Source organism: Arachis hypogaea, chromosome 7 (assembly GCF_003086295.3).
Source record: "Arachis hypogaea cultivar Tifrunner chromosome 7, arahy.Tifrunner.gnm2.J5K5, whole genome shotgun sequence".
In the NCBI taxonomy this organism is placed as follows: domain Eukaryota; kingdom Viridiplantae; phylum Streptophyta; class Magnoliopsida; order Fabales; family Fabaceae; genus Arachis; species Arachis hypogaea.
In genome coordinates, this window is record NC_092042.1 from 2,297,037 (window position 1) to 2,314,262 (window position 17,226).

Sequence of the window (17,226 nt, forward strand, 5' to 3'; positions counted from 1 at the left end):
AAAGGGTCAATATCAAATGTCTTAAATATCAAACTAGGTATTATTATATATAAATTAAAAGTAGTTTAAAGACTATATAATATATTATATAATTAAAAGGGCTACATACTTTTTTTTTAAATATATATACTGAAAATGATTATTTATGTATTTGTAATGAATACATGTTCTATTATACATGTCTTTAATATATATTTTGTATTTGAATATGTATTTTATATAAGTGACTAATTTGATGATTGATTTTTAATATATAATATAATATAATGATATAATTGATTTTTTTGGTTTAATTTTGAATGTTAAAATAAGATGTAATTGTTTATATTGTTCTTCTTACTTTCATGTAAACATTCTTTAATTAATTAATTGATGTGCAAGAGAGTGATATCAGCAAATTTGGGTTTCATTTTATTATTAAAAAAAAACGCATTTTGACAATTTTTATTTTCACAAAACAATTGAGGCTAAAATTAAATAAAAAAGAAAGCCGAAAGTATATTCACAAATCAAATCAGTATATTTTTTTGACTAATAAATCAGTTCCAAATCACTTGATAAAAATAGAAATAGAAACGATATCTTTGAATAATGAAGGTAATCAAATTTATTAAATGCTTGATTTAATTTAGTGATTCGGTAATATACTAATATTAGTGGAGTCAATCTAAAGTTAGGGATGAATCAAGTATAGATCAACTTTCTTGATATACTTGCCTTGGATTCTTTCCTCAAATAGATTCACCTAAAAAGAGTAAAGGCGTTAAAAGAACAGAAATATTTAATATTAACAAAAAATTAATCAAAAACAGTAAGAATTTGATCTATTTAGTCTTCATTAGTTATTATAATAATTAATAAATATTAAATAAAATAAATTTTAATTTTTTTTATCTTTTTAGCATTATCATTAAAATTTTTTTATCATATCTTAACAAAAAACAGGGTTTGATGTTATCATATCTTAATAAAAAATATAATTAGTTTTTTTACTATCTTAATATATTACTATTATAAGTTTTGATTGAGATTATTAAGATTTATGTTTTTTTATAAAAAAATATTATTTATAATATACTATTTTTACATTATATTTATGACACCTGTCATCAATATACTATTAAACTATTTGTTAAATATTAAACAAAAAATAATTTTTATATAAAATTAATAATTAAAAATAATAAAATAATAATTTAATCAAACAAATTAAATCAAATCGTATCATATAATTCTCAAATATCAATTTATCTTAGGAAGAATTTTAGGTATATCAAGAACACTGATATTTCAGTTGTTTTAACCGTTAATCTAAATTATAAAAAAAATATATAATATATATTAATTAAAATCAACGATTAAAATAACTGGAACACGAGTGTTTTCGATACACTTAAAATTTTTTCTTTATTTTATTACAAGTGCATATAAATATCAAATTAAAAATATAATAATAATAGAAAAAAAGAAGATGAGTCAACACTCAAGAGTGAAGTCAAACTATATTTAAGATACTCCTTGAAAAAAAAACGTATATTTAAGATACGTGGCGGGTGATGAAGAAAGGTTGAAGAAAACGGAGAAGGTTTAGCGGCAAAGTTTACGGCTAAGTTAGAAGCAGATAACTACGTTGACGCCACACTGTTTCGTTAACTCTCTACTTTCCGTCACCAACTCTCACTCTCTTTTTTGTTCCCTTTTTTTTCTTTTTATTCATATTTTTTTTTATTCTCCTTTTGTTCTTCACCTTCGCGCCACTTTCTCTTTCTTCTTCTCCTTCGCCTTCTTCTTTCTAAGGTTCGTTCACTACTCTCTTACTCATCATTAATTATTTATCGGTTATTTTTCTTTTGTTTATTAAGAGATTATTCCGTGTTTTCGCTTTGTATTTTGTTTTTAGGGTTCTTTTATGCGATTCTGCTTGTAAATTTCTCGATTGTTATCGTTATTATTATTATCGACGGCGGTATGTGTAATTTGTTATTGCATTGTTTGTTATTGCATTGTTATTACTTATTACTATGATTGCATGTGAGGATTTTGCACTGGCGTTTTGAACCCTAAGCTGTTATGTTATTGTTTGAGATTTGCATCTGTATGTGATGGATTGTTTATGATATGAGCATTACTTTCTCTTGATTTTTGGTTATTTGATTTTTTTTTAAAATTAGTTTATTAATTTTTTTTTTGTGTTTTTTGGCTTAGCTAGTTAGCTGTGTAGAGGAGAAACTGTTTCGATGAAAAAGGGTAAGGTGGTACGTTCAGATGACGAGGCTGAGGGTGACACCGAGCTTAACTCTGTGTCTAATTACCATCTTGAAGATGAAGATTCTGAGCCAGTTTCTTTTGCTGCATTGCCAATTCAATGGGGTAATAAAGCTGTCAAGAATTCTGGTCGAACTGAAGAGAGGGTGTTCCTACATGGCTCTACGGATGAGGGGCTGAAGGCAGTTATGGTGCAGGTCACAGCATGGAGATTTGATCTTTCTAGAGCGAAACCTGTGATATCATTGCTATTATCAAAAGAGAAAAGGTGGATTGAGCTGAAGAAGCCAAGGAATAGCTATCTTGATACTATAAGGACCATTCTGATCACCGTTCACTTCCTGCATCTAGTAAAGAGAAATCCCAAGACATCAGCCAATTCTGTCTGGGGTAACATGTTTAAGAATAGGGAATTTAGGTATTTTCCATGTTCGTGGACTTGATTTGATGCTACTACTTATTTCTATGGCAATAGTTTTCTTATTCTTTAATTATTTGTATTGTAGCTTATCTAAGTCTAAGCCTTCAGAAAAAGATTTGCTGGACCATATGCATTTAATTGATGAAGCTGCCAAAAGAGATGGTGTCTTAGCTAAGTCCCAGGTTTGTAGTTTATTTGTCGTAGCCGTTATAATCGTAATTTGAAAATTAATGATTCAAATTTGCCATTATACATGTATACTTTAGCAACTGAGTTAAATTAATTGCTAATTTTTACGTGTACGTGATGCATTATGTGAATGCTTTAGGTTGATGGGTAAAAGTAAATGTATATATAAATGGGTGGTGTCTGCAAGAAATTTTGTAAAAAGAGTGCGGCATTTTGTGCGGTTGTGATTGAGTCTATCTAGTCGGTGAAGCTTGTTCTTGTTTGCGTCATAAGGGTTTAGATATATTTGAAAAATATTTCTTTCTTTCTTTTAATGACCCAGTGCAATAATGCTTGATTGTTTTGTCTCCGACACGTGTTTCTTATTAATGACAGTTCCATGATTTAAACAGCTTTTGCTCACCGTTTTGAAGGCGAAAGTGGGGAATAAAAATCTTTCTAGCAAGGTTTGTGAAATATTTCTTTGTCCCAGAAAGATGATCTTTCTTTTTTCTTGTTCCTTCATATGTAATATTTACAATATCTTTTAATTTTTTATTCAGGAAGCTAAAGATTTGGTACAGCCTGCATCTATACTTGATGATATTGACAAGGGCGTAAATAAAGCTAGTGAAGAGTCTGAAGAAGAGGATGATTCGTCTCATGAAGTTTGTGTGATTTGTGATGATGGTGGTAATCTTACATGGTATGATTTTTCCCTTTATTTGGGTTAATTTCTTTTGTTGTGCTTTTTTTGCCATGTGCATCGGTGTGAGTGTAAAGGGCAACCCGGTGCACAAGCGTCCCGCGTTTAACGCAGGGTCCGGGAAAGGGCCGCAACCAAGGTTGTAATGTACGCAGCCTAACCTGATAATTATATCAGTGGCTGTTTCCACGGCTTGAACCCGTGACCTTGAGGTCACGTGGAGACAACTCATCCGCTGCTCGGTGTGAGTGTGATTGTTAATAATTTCCGTCAGTACCAGAACATTTCATCTTCATTATTATGGAACAGTATGAGTTTTCTCCCCATAATTTTAAGTAATCTAATGATACATGCAGTTGTGAAGGACCATGCATGAGATCATTTCATGCGAGAAAGATGGATGGTAAAGAATCTAAGTGTGCTTCTCTTGGTTTCGCTCAGAAGGAGGTTGTGATATGATATCATTTTCCTGTGTTATCTATTTAACTCCTCCTTTTTACTGTTTATGTACTAATTTGCTTTTTTGTTTCAAAAATCTGCAGCGGATCCCGAGCTTTTATTGTAAGAACTGTTTATATAATCAGCATCAGTGCTTTGCATGTGGCGAGCTGGGATCGTCTGATAAAGTTAAGGGTGCTGAGGTATAGCTTTTGCAAACAAAATGAATTTCGTCATGCACGTTGATTACTCTGTTTATATAGTTTCCATACCTGTCTGAAGTGCCACCGATTCCTTTTAGTATTTTTTTTCAATATTATTTTGAGGAGAAAAAGTTTTACTTAGTATTTAATGGTGCTCCGAGTTTTATTATAATATATTGGTAATGTCTGCGCCACCTTGTAGCAGGTCGCGATGACATATCAGATCTCTAGTTGTGGAATTTCATTACCTTGGTTTTTGGTTTCCTTGGCAGTTTGGTATTCATTCTCATATTATTTTCTATAGGCAGGGTGGGTATTAAATTAAGTAGTGAATCCGTCATAACCCTATTATGTTTTCTTGGGAACTGATACTTTTGACCCTTAATTCTCTTGCTTTAGAATCTGCTTTCTCTTACGTTGATTTATTGATTTATTGTAAAATGGAAGAGTTATTCTGTGAAGTCTTCTTTCAGGTCATTAAATGTGCTTCTGCAACCTGTGAATACTTCTATCATCCACATTGTGTTGCCAAGTTACTTTCCCAGATAAATAATCATGATGCAGAGGAGCTTGAGAGAAACATTTCGGGCGCAAATTCTTTCACCTGTCCTGTTCATTATTGCTGTGTCTGTAAAGAAGTTGAAAATGTAATGAAACCTGAGCTGCAATTGGCTGTTTGTAGACGTTGTCCAAAATCATATCACCGCAAATGTTTGCCAAGGTTATTTACATTTTACCTTTGTCTTTCTTGTCTTCATTTTATGATTTTTATTCTAAGCTGTTTAGAAGATTGATTCTCAATTTGTGCTTATCAGAGAGATTGCTTTTGAGGATGATGATGATGATGATGTTATCACAAGGGCTTGGGAAGGTCTTTTGCCAAACAAACGCATTCTTATTTATTGCCTGTAAGTGTTATAAGTTTACTTTCTATAACTCACCTTGTCCTTGTTATTCCTGTACTAATTTCTTCCCACCAATTACTTGGACCAGGAATCATGATATTGATGAAATATTAGGGACCCCTCTAAGAGATCATATAAAATTCCCCGATGAAGAAGATACTGTCCAAGAAATTAATAACAATAATGGGAAGATGAAGCCTGCAACCAAAGAGGGAGTTAGGCCAAATAAGAAAAATGGTGATGTAGATAATGGAAAATCCAGTTGTTCGACGGAAAATGTCAACAGATCTAAAGTGACTGTAAAGCTGTCTCCTGGAGAAGTTGGTAGCAAGAAGAGTCCTGAAAAGACGAGTTCTGGTTCAAATATTGCAAAGAAACCAGAAGCTAATAGAAAATCCGGTTGTTTGACCAAGGATACTACTGGATCTAAAGCGACTCCAAAGCGCTCTGCTGGGAAAGGTGGTGGCAAGAACAATACTGGAAAGAAGACTTCCCATTCAAATATTACAAAGCAACCAAAAGCTAATGGAAAGCCATCTCCTGGGGAAGTTTTTGCAAAGAACAGTTCTGAAAAGGCAATCTCTGGTTCGACTATCGCGAAGCAACCAAAAGCTAATGGAAAATCCGGTTCTGGTTTGACTGAAAATAGCGCAACGATTTCAAAGAAATCTGAAATGTCCGAGGATAGCCAGCCCATACGAGCTCTTTTGGTGAAGGATTCCAAGCAAACTAATGCAGTTAGTAAGGGAAAGCCACCCCTACTGTCCCTTTTGAAACACAAGGCTATAGCCAAGGAGCTACGTGAGCAGCAATCTGGCCAACATCGAGTTGTAGAGATGGAAAGCCCCAATGCTGAATGTTTGCCTGCTGATGTGAATACGGATGATAATTGTGGGGACAACATCATGCCAAGCCAAGAACCCCCAAAGTCACCTGATGGTGAAAAAGACCAAGCATCCGTGAATGGACACAGGAAAAGAAGCTCACATCATTTTAAGGATGACCAAGATAACCAAGAGGGACCTGAATGTAAGAAGAGCAAGCCTGAGAAGACATCGTCAACCAAAAGGAAACACAGCGACGAAAATGATGGAAGTGGCGTCAGTGTGGTCTCATCAGCCAAAAGGCAGACTGTAGAGGAGCTACATAGGGAGGAGGAGGATCAGTGCCAGATAGAGTCAAATACAAGGCAAAGTGTTGGCAACATGGCATATAATTATGCCAGACCAGTTTCAGCATTTGAGTCATCTTATAAAGCGACTCCTGCAGATGTTGATGAGGAAAATAGGATATCCGTGCTTTATGGTTTTGCAGCTGGTCCTAACGTTGAATATGCCAGCACGCATTCAGCAGGTTGGATTGATGATGATGATGATGATGATGATGATGATGATGATGAGTAGTTACAGCGTATGTACTTTGTTTTTTAATAATCTCAATAAGGGAATGACTTTAATGGACGAACTAGTTTTTTAGATCTTAATGATATCCATGTAGAAAAATACAAAATAATTTTATAAAATGTTCATATTATCGTTTTCTCTATCTTCTCTTCCATTAAACATCTTTCATCACAATGCTTACTGCTACCACCACAAAAACATCAACATTACCATTAATGGCAACACCAGGACTACCATTGCGCGCTCTTTTTTTGGGAGATTGTTTTTTTTGTTATGCATCGAAACTTTGAACCAAATCATTGTCTCTCTTTTGCATCTTCCACCCAACACGCTCTTGTAAACTTGGGCCAAATACTTTTAAAATTCTATCATATATTTAGCAAAATAAAGACCGGTTGCGGAGTCTAAACTCTAAACTAAAGCTTCAATTTCAAGCATAACCTCCTCATGAGTCGAGCTATTGCACTTCGTTAAGTAAAAAAAAAAACACAGAAACAAAGCAATAATTTGTTCAGCAATCAGCATATTGCATGAAATGATACTTGGTTCATATGAACCCAACTTCTGAATGATGACCTACAAGAGGTCTTTTGGTGGTGGTGGAGGTAGTGATGACGATGTTTAGAGCGAGAGAAAAAAAAACAAAAGGATAAAAATAAAATTTTAGAATAAAATTTTTTTTAAAATATTTAAATATAAATATAATTATTTTATAATTAATAAATATTTTAAATCTTAGTCATTGGTTCAAAATTTAAATGGTCATGATTCATAACAAATTTCGGACCATCAAAAACGAGAAAATACTTTCCTCGTAGTAGAAAGCTCCTTCTTATTCATCATTTAGGAATACAAACATGGAAATTAGAGAAATGTTACTTGCAACATCATTTTATTACATTACCGTTGTTATCTTTAAGTGAAATATTTAGGTATAAAAACTAACACGAGCCATGAAATTAGTAAATCTTGCCTACCTACCACATCCACTTGGTGGTTATAGTTTCTCCAATTGGAAGCAGGTACCATTTAATGGTTTCCCTCCTAATAGGGGACTTTTCCATTTTGGTCAATTCCCATATATGATATTCAGTATTCACATGCACATAATTTCAGACATTAGGAACATATTACTCACTATGCAAAATATGTTGGGCCCAAAATGCAAGGAATTGGAAGGAGAAATCAAGAGCTTAATGAAGGTATGGTTTTCAATCATAGCCTCACTATGTTACTGTTATTTCATATCATCAAATATACCAAAAGGAAAGTTAAGGCTTCTCAGCCTCACACCAGTTTTGTGTCTCTTCACCTTCCTTCCACTTCAACTCTCCTATGTCCTCCCAACAGGTATCACTGCCTTCTTGATTACATGGCTCACAAGCTTCAAGCTCATCCTTTTCACCTTTGACTTGGGCCCACTCTCTTCAAACCCACCAAAGTCTCTTCCTTTCTTCCTCTCCTTTGCTTGCCTACCCCTTAGAGGGATCACCCAAAACCAAAATCAACCATACCCATCTAACCAAACTCACCAAAATCACTCAAAAGTCAATGTAAGAAAGGAAAAGCTTCATTTCATTATTTTCCCTATCAAGGCCTTGCTTTTTGGGGTATTATTGATGGGCCTTAATGACCACAAACAAAAGATTGACCACACAGTTATTATTGGCCTATATTGCATCCTTGTTTTTCTATTGGTAGATATTGTTGTGGGACTTTGTAACATTGTGGCCAATGCTGCACTTGGGATTGAGCTAGAACTACCCTCTAATGAGCCTTACTTGTCCACTTCATTGCAAGAATTCTGGGGAAGGAGGTGGAACCTCATTGTAACAAATCTTCTTAGACACACTATATACATTCCTGTGAGAACTGCACTGTCCAGGACGGTATTGGGCCCCCAATGGGCCTCAGTGCCCGGAGTCATGGCGTCTTTCGTGGTGTCCGGGATAATGCACGAGCTGTTGTTCTATTACGTCACACGTGCCGCTCCCACGTGGGAGGTCACGTGCTTCTTTGTCTTGCATGGGGTGTGTGTGGTTGTGGAGTTGTGTGTGATGAAGTGGTTGGGACACAAAGGGATGCTACATTGGGCTATTTCAGGGCCCGTCACGGTGGTGTTTGTGGTGGCCACCGCCGCATGTCTCTTCTTTCCGCCGCTGTTGCGTGATGGGGCTGATGAGAGAGCCTTGGAGGAGTTCAGGAATTTAGTTGATTGTATAAAGGAAACATTTTAAAAAATGATGTAAAAAATTTCTGAAATTTTTTTACCCTAATTATATGTTCTACTTCAGTTATTCATTTTGTTTTCAAGTACAGAGAGGAGTATATGCCGATTTTGTGATATACTTCCAAATGTGAGAAATGTGCAAATAAATTATTTGCAGCAAATCTTATCCAATGTCATTTTTAGATTGTAAACTAGTATCTTGTCCGCACAAGTGCACATGACACTAATTTAAGTAGACATAATATGTGTTAAAAAATGCTTAGATATATTAAACTAAACTAGCTTATTTTTCTGCATAATTATACAGAAGTTGCACTTGCGAGAATGATTTTTCCCTAAGCATTAGTTCTTTTCTTGACCGTTGCATATGATATAATGATAAGAAGCAAAACTCATCAACTTATTTCACCAAAATACATAGTTGATACCACTCTGTACCGACTTCTGAAATGAATGAGGATTGAATACAACAATTTATGACATGGGTAATGTCAGCCAGCATTGGAAAATCTAATTGAAACGCCATTGTCAAACATTAAATACATACAGATCCACCCATAGAAAATACTGAATGATCCATTGGAGCCGAAATCGAATTATCTCTAGCAGCCAACCTTTGATGCATTCTCTCTAACTTATAAGGAGCTACCTCTGTTTATGAAGAAACTTATTCACCCTCATTCAGCACAGGTACTATGAGAGGGTTCATCTGTGCCAGATATACGATTGCCCACCTGATTAAAGTGACAAAAAGTAGCATATGTTAAAGAAAAGAAAAACTTGATATCACTTAATTTTAAAAAAGAAAAAAAATTCATGGGACAGTATCATGGATCAGCAGAGGCATTAAGCACACCCATGGAACAAAGCTTCAATATGATTGATTATGGATGATACATTTCAGCATGAGAATTTATTCATTGATATTCCAACGAGCAATAATATGCTAACGTTATGCAAAATAAAAGGATAATGTAAATGGAACATGCACTTACATCATCCAGCAACATATTGTGGCAGTAATAACCAAAGTAAGGTGAAATCTGCAACAGAATAATAAGGTATTAGCTCATACAGAGAACAGTAATTTAGAGAGGAAAATGTTCATAAAAAGAAAAGTAGAGAGGAAATAAATATAAGAGGAAAATGTTCATAATTCAAGAATATCTAAATCTCTTTTCTTCAGATGAAAATTGCATCATCATAAAAACCTACTTGAGTTGCTAAATAAATATAAGCCACATTACAGGAAAAAAGCAAGGCATTTTCAAAAGAGTTAACATACAAATTCATAACCTATACAGCTACCACTTCACAAGAATTAACACAAAATAGAACAAAAATAATTTCCCAATGATACTACAAGACAACACATGCTTGAATGCACTGATCCTTTATACTTTAGACGGAATTAGATTTGAACAAGCATTAGAAAAGCTGGTTTGAAGAAAAATTTGTAACCAATAAGCAATCCACTATTTTCCAGATCTATCAGTTATTTCAGGTTATAAATTTCTATATTGTGCAAGACACGCTACTAAATCTAATTTGGTCATAGGAATGCTACTCTCAATTGAAAAGCAATAGCTGATTTCATAGTGGTAGGGAGGAGAAAAAAAAAAAAAAAAAAAAAACTCCTACACAATCCTTGAAGGGTTTTCAACCTACATGTTCAGCTCTGCTTTAAGTGCCATTGAAATCCACATATCCAACACAATGTGAAGTAAAGAAATCCCACAAGGCCACATGAACACTCACAATGAGATATTAATAAATAATTAAATAATAAATCAGCAATTTTAAGATTAGCAAATCCTCCTCTACCCAATGCTTCTCATAAATCAACTATCTCCAGAAATTGAGAATAAAATACAGCAAATCAAAGCTTAAAATCAAACCAATTCAGCTACTTCACTAAAAGTAAAGACATACTTCACACTCAAAAAAAAAAAAAAAAAGGGTTGAACTATAGTTGAATTTCGCTCATAGTAGCATTAAGCTAAGCATGTAAATCAATATAATAAGAACCAGCTACACCAATTAAAAAAATAATTATAAAAATTCGAGATTGCAGATTATTTTAGAACATGAAAAATTACAGATTAGTGGAGGGTCCTCGGTTGCAGCAAATTCGGGTGCAAAGGCACGCAATGATTCCAACGACCAAGAAGATCAGCGTCGTCACCAAGAACCCCATCTTATCCGAGATCCAGCTCAATCAGCAAAAAGAAACCACCAATTCCTGAAACACGATCCAACCAAATTCAGCAATGATATCAACCAAAAGAAAAAAAAAAAAGATATCGAGATCAGTCATGAAAATGGTAGAATCCAAAATCGAAATTACCTCTGAGCTTCAAAATTCGTCGTTGTATAGATAGAGAGAAGATCTCAAGCTTCTATGGCTTCTTCACGTTACAACAATCATTGTCCATGATTTTTTTTTGCTGCTATCGAAACACGAAAGAAGTTGGTATGGGCCCACCAATTGGCCCAAAATACCTTCAACTATTTGGGCCTTCAAATCAGCCGTCAGCCCATTAGTTTACCGAAAAAAATGACTCAAAAAATGTTAGTTGATAATATTACATATAATATCGTTTGATTTGGCAGATTTGCATACACTTGTGTCTACACTAACCCTCTTATTTACGAAAAATATACCGAGTCTGATCATCCAACTATTAAAGAGATCATTGTACACTTCTAATTTTAGAATTATTACAAATTACAAATAGATAAGGTGGTATGTGTAATTTTTTTAAGAATTTAATTTTAGCATTTTTTTAATATAAATTTATTTTATACATATATTCAATTTATATAATATTATGTTAGTAAAAATAATTAGATTTTATATCAATAATATAAATTTTAAAAAATAATTGTGTAAGTCGTTTTATATTGTTAATTAATTAAAATTAAATTTTATTTTTAATTTATAATGTTATGGAGGGGATATCAGAAATGTTTGGATTTATTTTCATTTGACAGAGAAAACCCTAAACAGTAAAAACTGAACTAACCAAAACCTCGTTGGGATTTGGAAATTGGGGAAGGAGAAGAAACAACAATGGCAATGCTTCGTGTGACAAGCCCTAACGAGCTTCTCTACCGCAATGCACACCCTTCTTCACCGCGCCTTCCTCCTCAACCTAGAACAACAACCTTACTAACACACCCAAAACGCTTCACTCGTCGTCGTTTCGGGTCAGTGAGGTGCTCGTATGCTTTTGTGGATAACGCAAAGATTAAAGTTGTTGGAATCGGCGGTGGTGGCAACAATGCTGTTAATCGCATGATCGGTAGTGGTTTACATGTGCGCTTTCCTCTCTTCAATTCAATTCAATTCAATTCGCTTATGGATTGCTCTTAAGCTTGTATTTCAATTGTGTATCATGCTTGCTGTGTAAATGTGTTATTTTGCTACGTTTTTAGGGTTGTGATTTAGCTAGTGGCGTTGTTCATTAAGCCAGTGTTGAATTGTGCTACTTTTTTTTTTCTTAATATATAATCAGGGTGTGGACTTCTATGCAATAAACACTGATGCTCAAGCGTTGCTACATTCTTCTGCTGAGAACCCTATTCAAATTGGTGAACTTCTGACTCGTGGATTAGGTCAGGCACTTTCATCCTTGTATGAATATATTATGGCTGTGGTGTGTATTTGTGATTTGTTTGTGTAGCTGTAGCTGTACCTTCTCTCCAATTTCGTTGTCAGTTTTCAGTTGAGAAAATTCAGGGGAGTGTGTGTGTGTGGCATTGTGTTCAAATTGGTGAAATCCACTTGCAAGAGATGCAGGTACTGGTGGGAATCCGCTCTTGGGGGAGCAAGCTGCAGAGGAATCAAAAGAAGCTATTGCTAATGCTCTTAAGGGATCGGATTTGGTGTTCATAACGGCCGGGATGGGTGGGGGCACGGGGTCTGGTGCTGCCCCGGTTGTGGCCCAAATATCCAAAGAGGCTGGTTACTTGACTGTAGGTGTCGTTACCTATCCCTTCAGTTTCGAAGGACGCAAAAGATCCTTGCAGGCAGGTGCCGCTTCTTTCCTTACTAGAGAGAGAGCATGATTACTGCACTATATAAAAGCTACTAATAGTTTCACCTAAACCAAATCGGTCTTTTCTTTTCATTGAATACACACATGCAGTTTATTTTATTGTTACATAGTTTGTTATGTGAATTCCAGAATGTTATGTGAATTCTAAAATGATCATCTAGTTTTGATTCGGTTTTTCTTCAGGCACTTGAAGCCATTGAAAGGCTGCAGAAAAATGTTGATACGCTTATTGTTATTCCAAATGATCGTTTGCTTGACATTGCTGATGAGCAGACAGCTCTTCAGGATGCTTTCCATCTTGCTGATGATGTTTTACGTCAAGGGGTACAGGGAATATCAGACATCATTACAGTGAGTTTATTTGCAAATTGCAAACTGCGATTCTTCTTTTCTTTCCTTTTTGCCATGGGAGATCCTGTTAACTGTTGTGCCTTCTAGTAGATACCTGGACTTGTGAATGTGGATTTTGCTGATGTGAAGGCAGTAATGAAGGACTCTGGAACTGCAATGCTTGGAGTCGGTGTTTCCTCTGGTAAAAACCGAGCAGAAGAAGCAGCAGAACAGGCTACTTTGGCTCCTTTAATCGGTTCATCTATTCAGTCAGCTACTGGAGTGGTATATAATATTACAGGAGGAAGGGACATAACCCTGCAGGAAGTGAATAGGGTGTCTCAGGTATTTCAGGATCTTATCACTTTTGCTTAATGAACACACTTTTATATATATATACAATTTGATCTTGTGAAGTGTGAACTAGTTGCAAGCATAATCTTTGAAGAGTAAAATTGAAACAAATTAAACTTAAGGAGTAATTTTGAACAATTTCAAAAGTGTTGGGGACAACAAACATATTTCATCCGATAATTTTTTATCCTGCAATATACCCTTGAATCTTGTGGATTAGTTGTTTTGCGGTCGTCTTGAGTGCTAAGATTTTATTGTCTTGATACTTCCATTTCATTCTTTTGACAGCATTGAAACATTAGTTAATCCTCCCCCTTTTTTATTTGCTTATCTACGTTATCAAAAAACTTCTAATTTTTATAGGTGGTGACAAGTTTGGCTGATCCTTCTGCAAATATTATTTTTGGAGCTGTTGTTGATGATCGCTACACCGGGGAGATTCATGTGACTATCATCGCAACTGGCTTCTCGCAGTCCTTTCAGAAGAAGCTACTGACAGATCCAAGGGCTGCAAAGCTGCTTGACAAAGTGGTTGAGGGCCAAGAAAGCAAGACAAGATCTGCTCCCCTCAAGTCTTCAAATTCACCTTCAACAGTTGAATCTAGAGCATCCCCAAGAAAGCTCTTCTTTTAGATGCTTGAGTTTGTTTTACCTTTTTCAAATTTTGTAAGTGTTAAATATATTGTAGTAATTCATCTGTGTAATCACTCCGAACCTTGATTGATTTATGTTTTATAGAGCTATCACTCTCCTTAATGGTCACCAGTCTTTACAAGTATATATATTTCACCAATCTTATAAATATACAGGAGTATATGCTTATTTAATTATGAAGCATGGTAGATTCTAACTTCTAGCTATGTGTAATTTATATAGCTGCATTTTAATGAGACCACATTAAATTACCATGAAGAAATTCCTCCTTAAATTAAAATAAAGCAATATTGTATAATCCGTAATAACCTCAAAAGCAAACTAACGACGCAGCCACTAATTCCACATCATTGGCAAAGCACCAAGAGAAATAATGAAACTCCAGTATGATATATTTTTCAATGCACACTTGTATACACAACATTTGCCCAAAAGAAACTTTGATGTGTTTGGGTATTTTCATAATTACAAATGAACGAGCAAAATCCAAATGACAAGAAGCAAACCCACAATGCCAACCACTGATAAAAGTAAGCACCAGCAGGAGCAACCACCCTTGGTTCGTTTATTTACAATTGACAATTTCTTCTGCACCCACTGTTTTCACCCCAACAAAAAGAGTTGTAAGAGAGCGACAATAACAATATTAACGGAGTTTCGCTTTGGGTAGACTAAACAAGAGATTTGGTCTAAACTCTAAAGAAAAGTTATGGGTGTTACCCTCATCCGATAATTTGTAACATCTACATGTTGGTCCAAGTCATCCTGTCCAGCGAAAAAAGAGCAAGGATTCAATTCAGAAGAGACACAAAAATGAACCACAAAAAAGGGGATAAATTCATTCAAGAAGGTAATATACAATAAGTCTAGTGTGTAGATCCAACTCTTCATTGACAGCAAGTGCAATATGTTTGGTGCTTAGTACAGTCTCCTCCAATTTTGCAAGGCCATTGTCTTGTTCTGCTCTAACAGCAATGCATATCAGGAATCCCAAGTATAGACTATAAGCAGTATGTTTTAAAGTAACCAACTAAAATCAAGTGACCTTTCATAATTTGCCGTTGAAATCCAACAAGTTGGTTGTTGTCCAGGCCAGTTGTTCTGCTCATGGCATCTGGCTTTGTTTCTGGCCCAAGCAAAAGGTCTCTATTTTCAAAGTTCAACATGTTCAAAGTGGAAGCCATTTGGTTAACTTTAGATCTCAAATTCGCAACCATATCCTTGCGGCGATTCATCTCCTTCTCGGATCTATGTCATTGACACGGAAAAAGTTCACAAAGCAATTATACAACTTTACAGCCGAAAAGGCGAGGCTGATTCTTCCACAATGATAGAACTGGTTCAGAATTCACAAAGACCTAGTATGGAACAACAAGATAGAAAGGATACTCAGTTAATCTATTCCCACACTCCTTTCCCTCTACTCTAACCTTTCTCTCTATACTAACGCCTATTACTAACTCCTAACCAGACATGGGCGCAATATCAATCATATCATATTCTCTTTTGTGGAACCAAAGGTATCCTCCTAATGAGGCAATCTTATTTGAGCACTAGAGATCCCATAAAGGGAACGGCTCTCCCAACACCGTTATCTAGCACTCCAACCAACCAAGTGTCATTGGTGCCGGTTAAATTATTTTTTAATCAATAGTTGCGAATCAAGATTCGAACCCACAACACAAGGAACAATAACCATACTCTGCTAGCACCAGGCTATATTGATTCGCAATGTTATCACATTATTAACATATATAATATATATGCCTTACTGCTAATACCACGGAACGATAGAGTTCAGTATTACACCTCTCAAAATGAATACAACTAGTTTGGATCTAGATAATTCTTCGTTAAATCTAGTTCCTGATGCATGGTCTTGTGGTGTGCATACTGCATAGTGCTCCAAGTGCTAGTTGCCCTATTGTGACAGCATATGTTTCCATTTTCAATCAGCATATATAATCATCAAGAAGTAAACACTCACATAGCTTGCTTTGCAGGAAGCTTAGACAAAAGGGATTGCAAGCTATCAAGTCTGGTCCCCAATATTGTAATCTTCCTTCTTATAGCAGATGTGTGACGCAGGGTTTCAGGCCCGGACGACGGAACCGAGTTCCGCCCGGACATCATGGCTGTAATATCATCACCAAGTTTCACTGCTTCATTGTATTCCTTCACCCATGAGTCTGAAGCAGATGCCATTAGCCTGAAACAACATAACAATAAACCCAACTTACATAATCTCCAAACAAACATGGGGAATCAACAAACATCAATGATCAACAAAACTTATTGGAATAATAATAATAATAATAATAATAATAATAATAATAATAATAATAATAATAATAATAATAATAATAATAACGACAGAGTAGAGAAGAATTTCATAAAGAATCCATTCAGCTCATGATCAAAGAAGTAAATCATACTGTTAATGCACAATTTTCACCAATGAAGGGATATCAATAAAATCAACCACTAAGAATCAATTCAGCTCATGATCAAAGAAGTAATCATACTGTTACTAGTTACTACCCAAAATTTTCACCAACCAAGGTGTATCAATAAAATCAACCACCACAGAAAATGCAAAAAGTTAACTTAAAAAAAAAAAACCAGAATTCGCATACAGCAATAAAGCTTATACGCAAAATATAACAATTCTCAGAAGATGAACATAGAAAGAAAAGAATCAGATTACAATTGAGAAGGCGAATTGCGATGGTAATGGGAAATAATTGAAAGTTCGAAACCGGAGCAGAAATTAAATGTACCTTTTTTAGGGGAAATTAGCAATTAGGTCAGAAAAGGATGAAAATTGGGATGATGGATGAAAGGTAACGTACGGAGCCTACTGGCTCAACGTCGTTTACCGCTGATTATGAAGGAGCCTCCAATGGCTTCCCAATAATTATTCCAGTAATATTTGAAATAATGTGCAAAAGTTTTTACTCCATACTTATATAATATAAGTATTGAAACTTTTAAAATTTAAGATTTTCAATAATTTTTTTTAAGCGATCTCTGTATAAAAAAAATACATTTTGATTCTCAAACTTCTTATTTTGAAAATTGGAATAAT

The 17,226-nt window shown here is 34.9% G+C and overlaps 5 protein-coding genes across 7 annotated transcripts; 3 read left to right on the forward strand and 2 right to left on the reverse strand.

Moving 5' to 3' along the window:
* Positions 1 to 1,533: 1,533 nt before the first annotated feature.
* On the forward strand, positions 1,534 to 6,651 carry LOC112701896 (uncharacterized). 2 transcript variants are annotated; one of them, XM_025752692.3, is made up of 10 exons: positions 1,534 to 1,797; positions 2,206 to 2,683; positions 2,772 to 2,868; positions 3,268 to 3,321; positions 3,418 to 3,560; positions 3,917 to 4,007; positions 4,103 to 4,201; positions 4,675 to 4,922; positions 5,017 to 5,109; positions 5,195 to 6,651. In XM_025752692.3, the coding sequence occupies exons 2-10, from the start codon at positions 2,238 to 2,240 to the stop codon at positions 6,507 to 6,509; spliced, it is 2,586 nt and encodes an 861-aa protein (XP_025608477.1). In that variant the 5' UTR covers positions 1,534 to 1,797; positions 2,206 to 2,237; the 3' UTR covers positions 6,510 to 6,651. The 2 variants fall into 2 exon arrangements, with proteins under 2 accessions (XP_025608477.1, XP_025608478.1); XM_025752693.3 differs by having other exon boundaries at positions 1,537 to 1,797; positions 2,210 to 2,683.
* A 628-nt stretch (positions 6,652 to 7,279) lies between these two features.
* Positions 7,280 to 8,930, forward strand: LOC112701897 (probable long-chain-alcohol O-fatty-acyltransferase 5). Of its 2 annotated transcripts, XM_072199905.1 has the most exons (2): positions 7,321 to 7,711; positions 7,860 to 8,930. In XM_072199905.1, exons 1-2 carry the CDS (start codon positions 7,672 to 7,674, stop codon positions 8,744 to 8,746), a joined length of 927 nt encoding a protein of 308 aa, XP_072056006.1. In that variant the 5' UTR covers positions 7,321 to 7,671; the 3' UTR covers positions 8,747 to 8,930. The 2 variants fall into 2 exon arrangements, with proteins under 2 accessions (XP_025608479.1, XP_072056006.1); XM_025752694.3 differs by having other exon boundaries at positions 7,280 to 8,930.
* A 182-nt stretch (positions 8,931 to 9,112) lies between these two features.
* LOC112701900 (V-type proton ATPase subunit e1) lies at positions 9,113 to 11,302 on the reverse strand. Its single transcript, XM_025752698.3, has 4 exons — positions 11,087 to 11,302; positions 10,839 to 10,981; positions 9,735 to 9,782; positions 9,113 to 9,473 (listed from the first exon to the last, which is right to left on the reverse strand). The coding sequence occupies exons 2-4, from the start codon at positions 10,934 to 10,936 to the stop codon at positions 9,407 to 9,409; spliced, it is 213 nt and encodes a 70-aa protein (XP_025608483.1). The 5' UTR covers positions 10,937 to 10,981; positions 11,087 to 11,302; the 3' UTR covers positions 9,113 to 9,406.
* A 44-nt stretch (positions 11,303 to 11,346) lies between these two features.
* Positions 11,347 to 14,246, forward strand: LOC112701898 (cell division protein FtsZ homolog 1, chloroplastic). Its single transcript, XM_025752696.2, has 6 exons — positions 11,347 to 12,058; positions 12,258 to 12,357; positions 12,542 to 12,771; positions 12,984 to 13,151; positions 13,242 to 13,475; positions 13,848 to 14,246. Exons 1-6 carry the CDS (start codon positions 11,813 to 11,815, stop codon positions 14,115 to 14,117), a joined length of 1,248 nt encoding a protein of 415 aa, XP_025608481.1. The 5' UTR covers positions 11,347 to 11,812; the 3' UTR covers positions 14,118 to 14,246.
* A 263-nt stretch (positions 14,247 to 14,509) lies between these two features.
* Positions 14,510 to 17,226, reverse strand: LOC112701899 (syntaxin-52). The gene is made up of 6 exons (XM_025752697.3): positions 16,919 to 17,226; positions 16,126 to 16,347; positions 15,184 to 15,386; positions 14,998 to 15,098; positions 14,859 to 14,903; positions 14,510 to 14,735 (listed from the first exon to the last, which is right to left on the reverse strand). Exons 2-6 carry the CDS (start codon positions 16,341 to 16,343, stop codon positions 14,604 to 14,606), a joined length of 699 nt encoding a protein of 232 aa, XP_025608482.1. The 5' UTR covers positions 16,344 to 16,347; positions 16,919 to 17,226; the 3' UTR covers positions 14,510 to 14,603.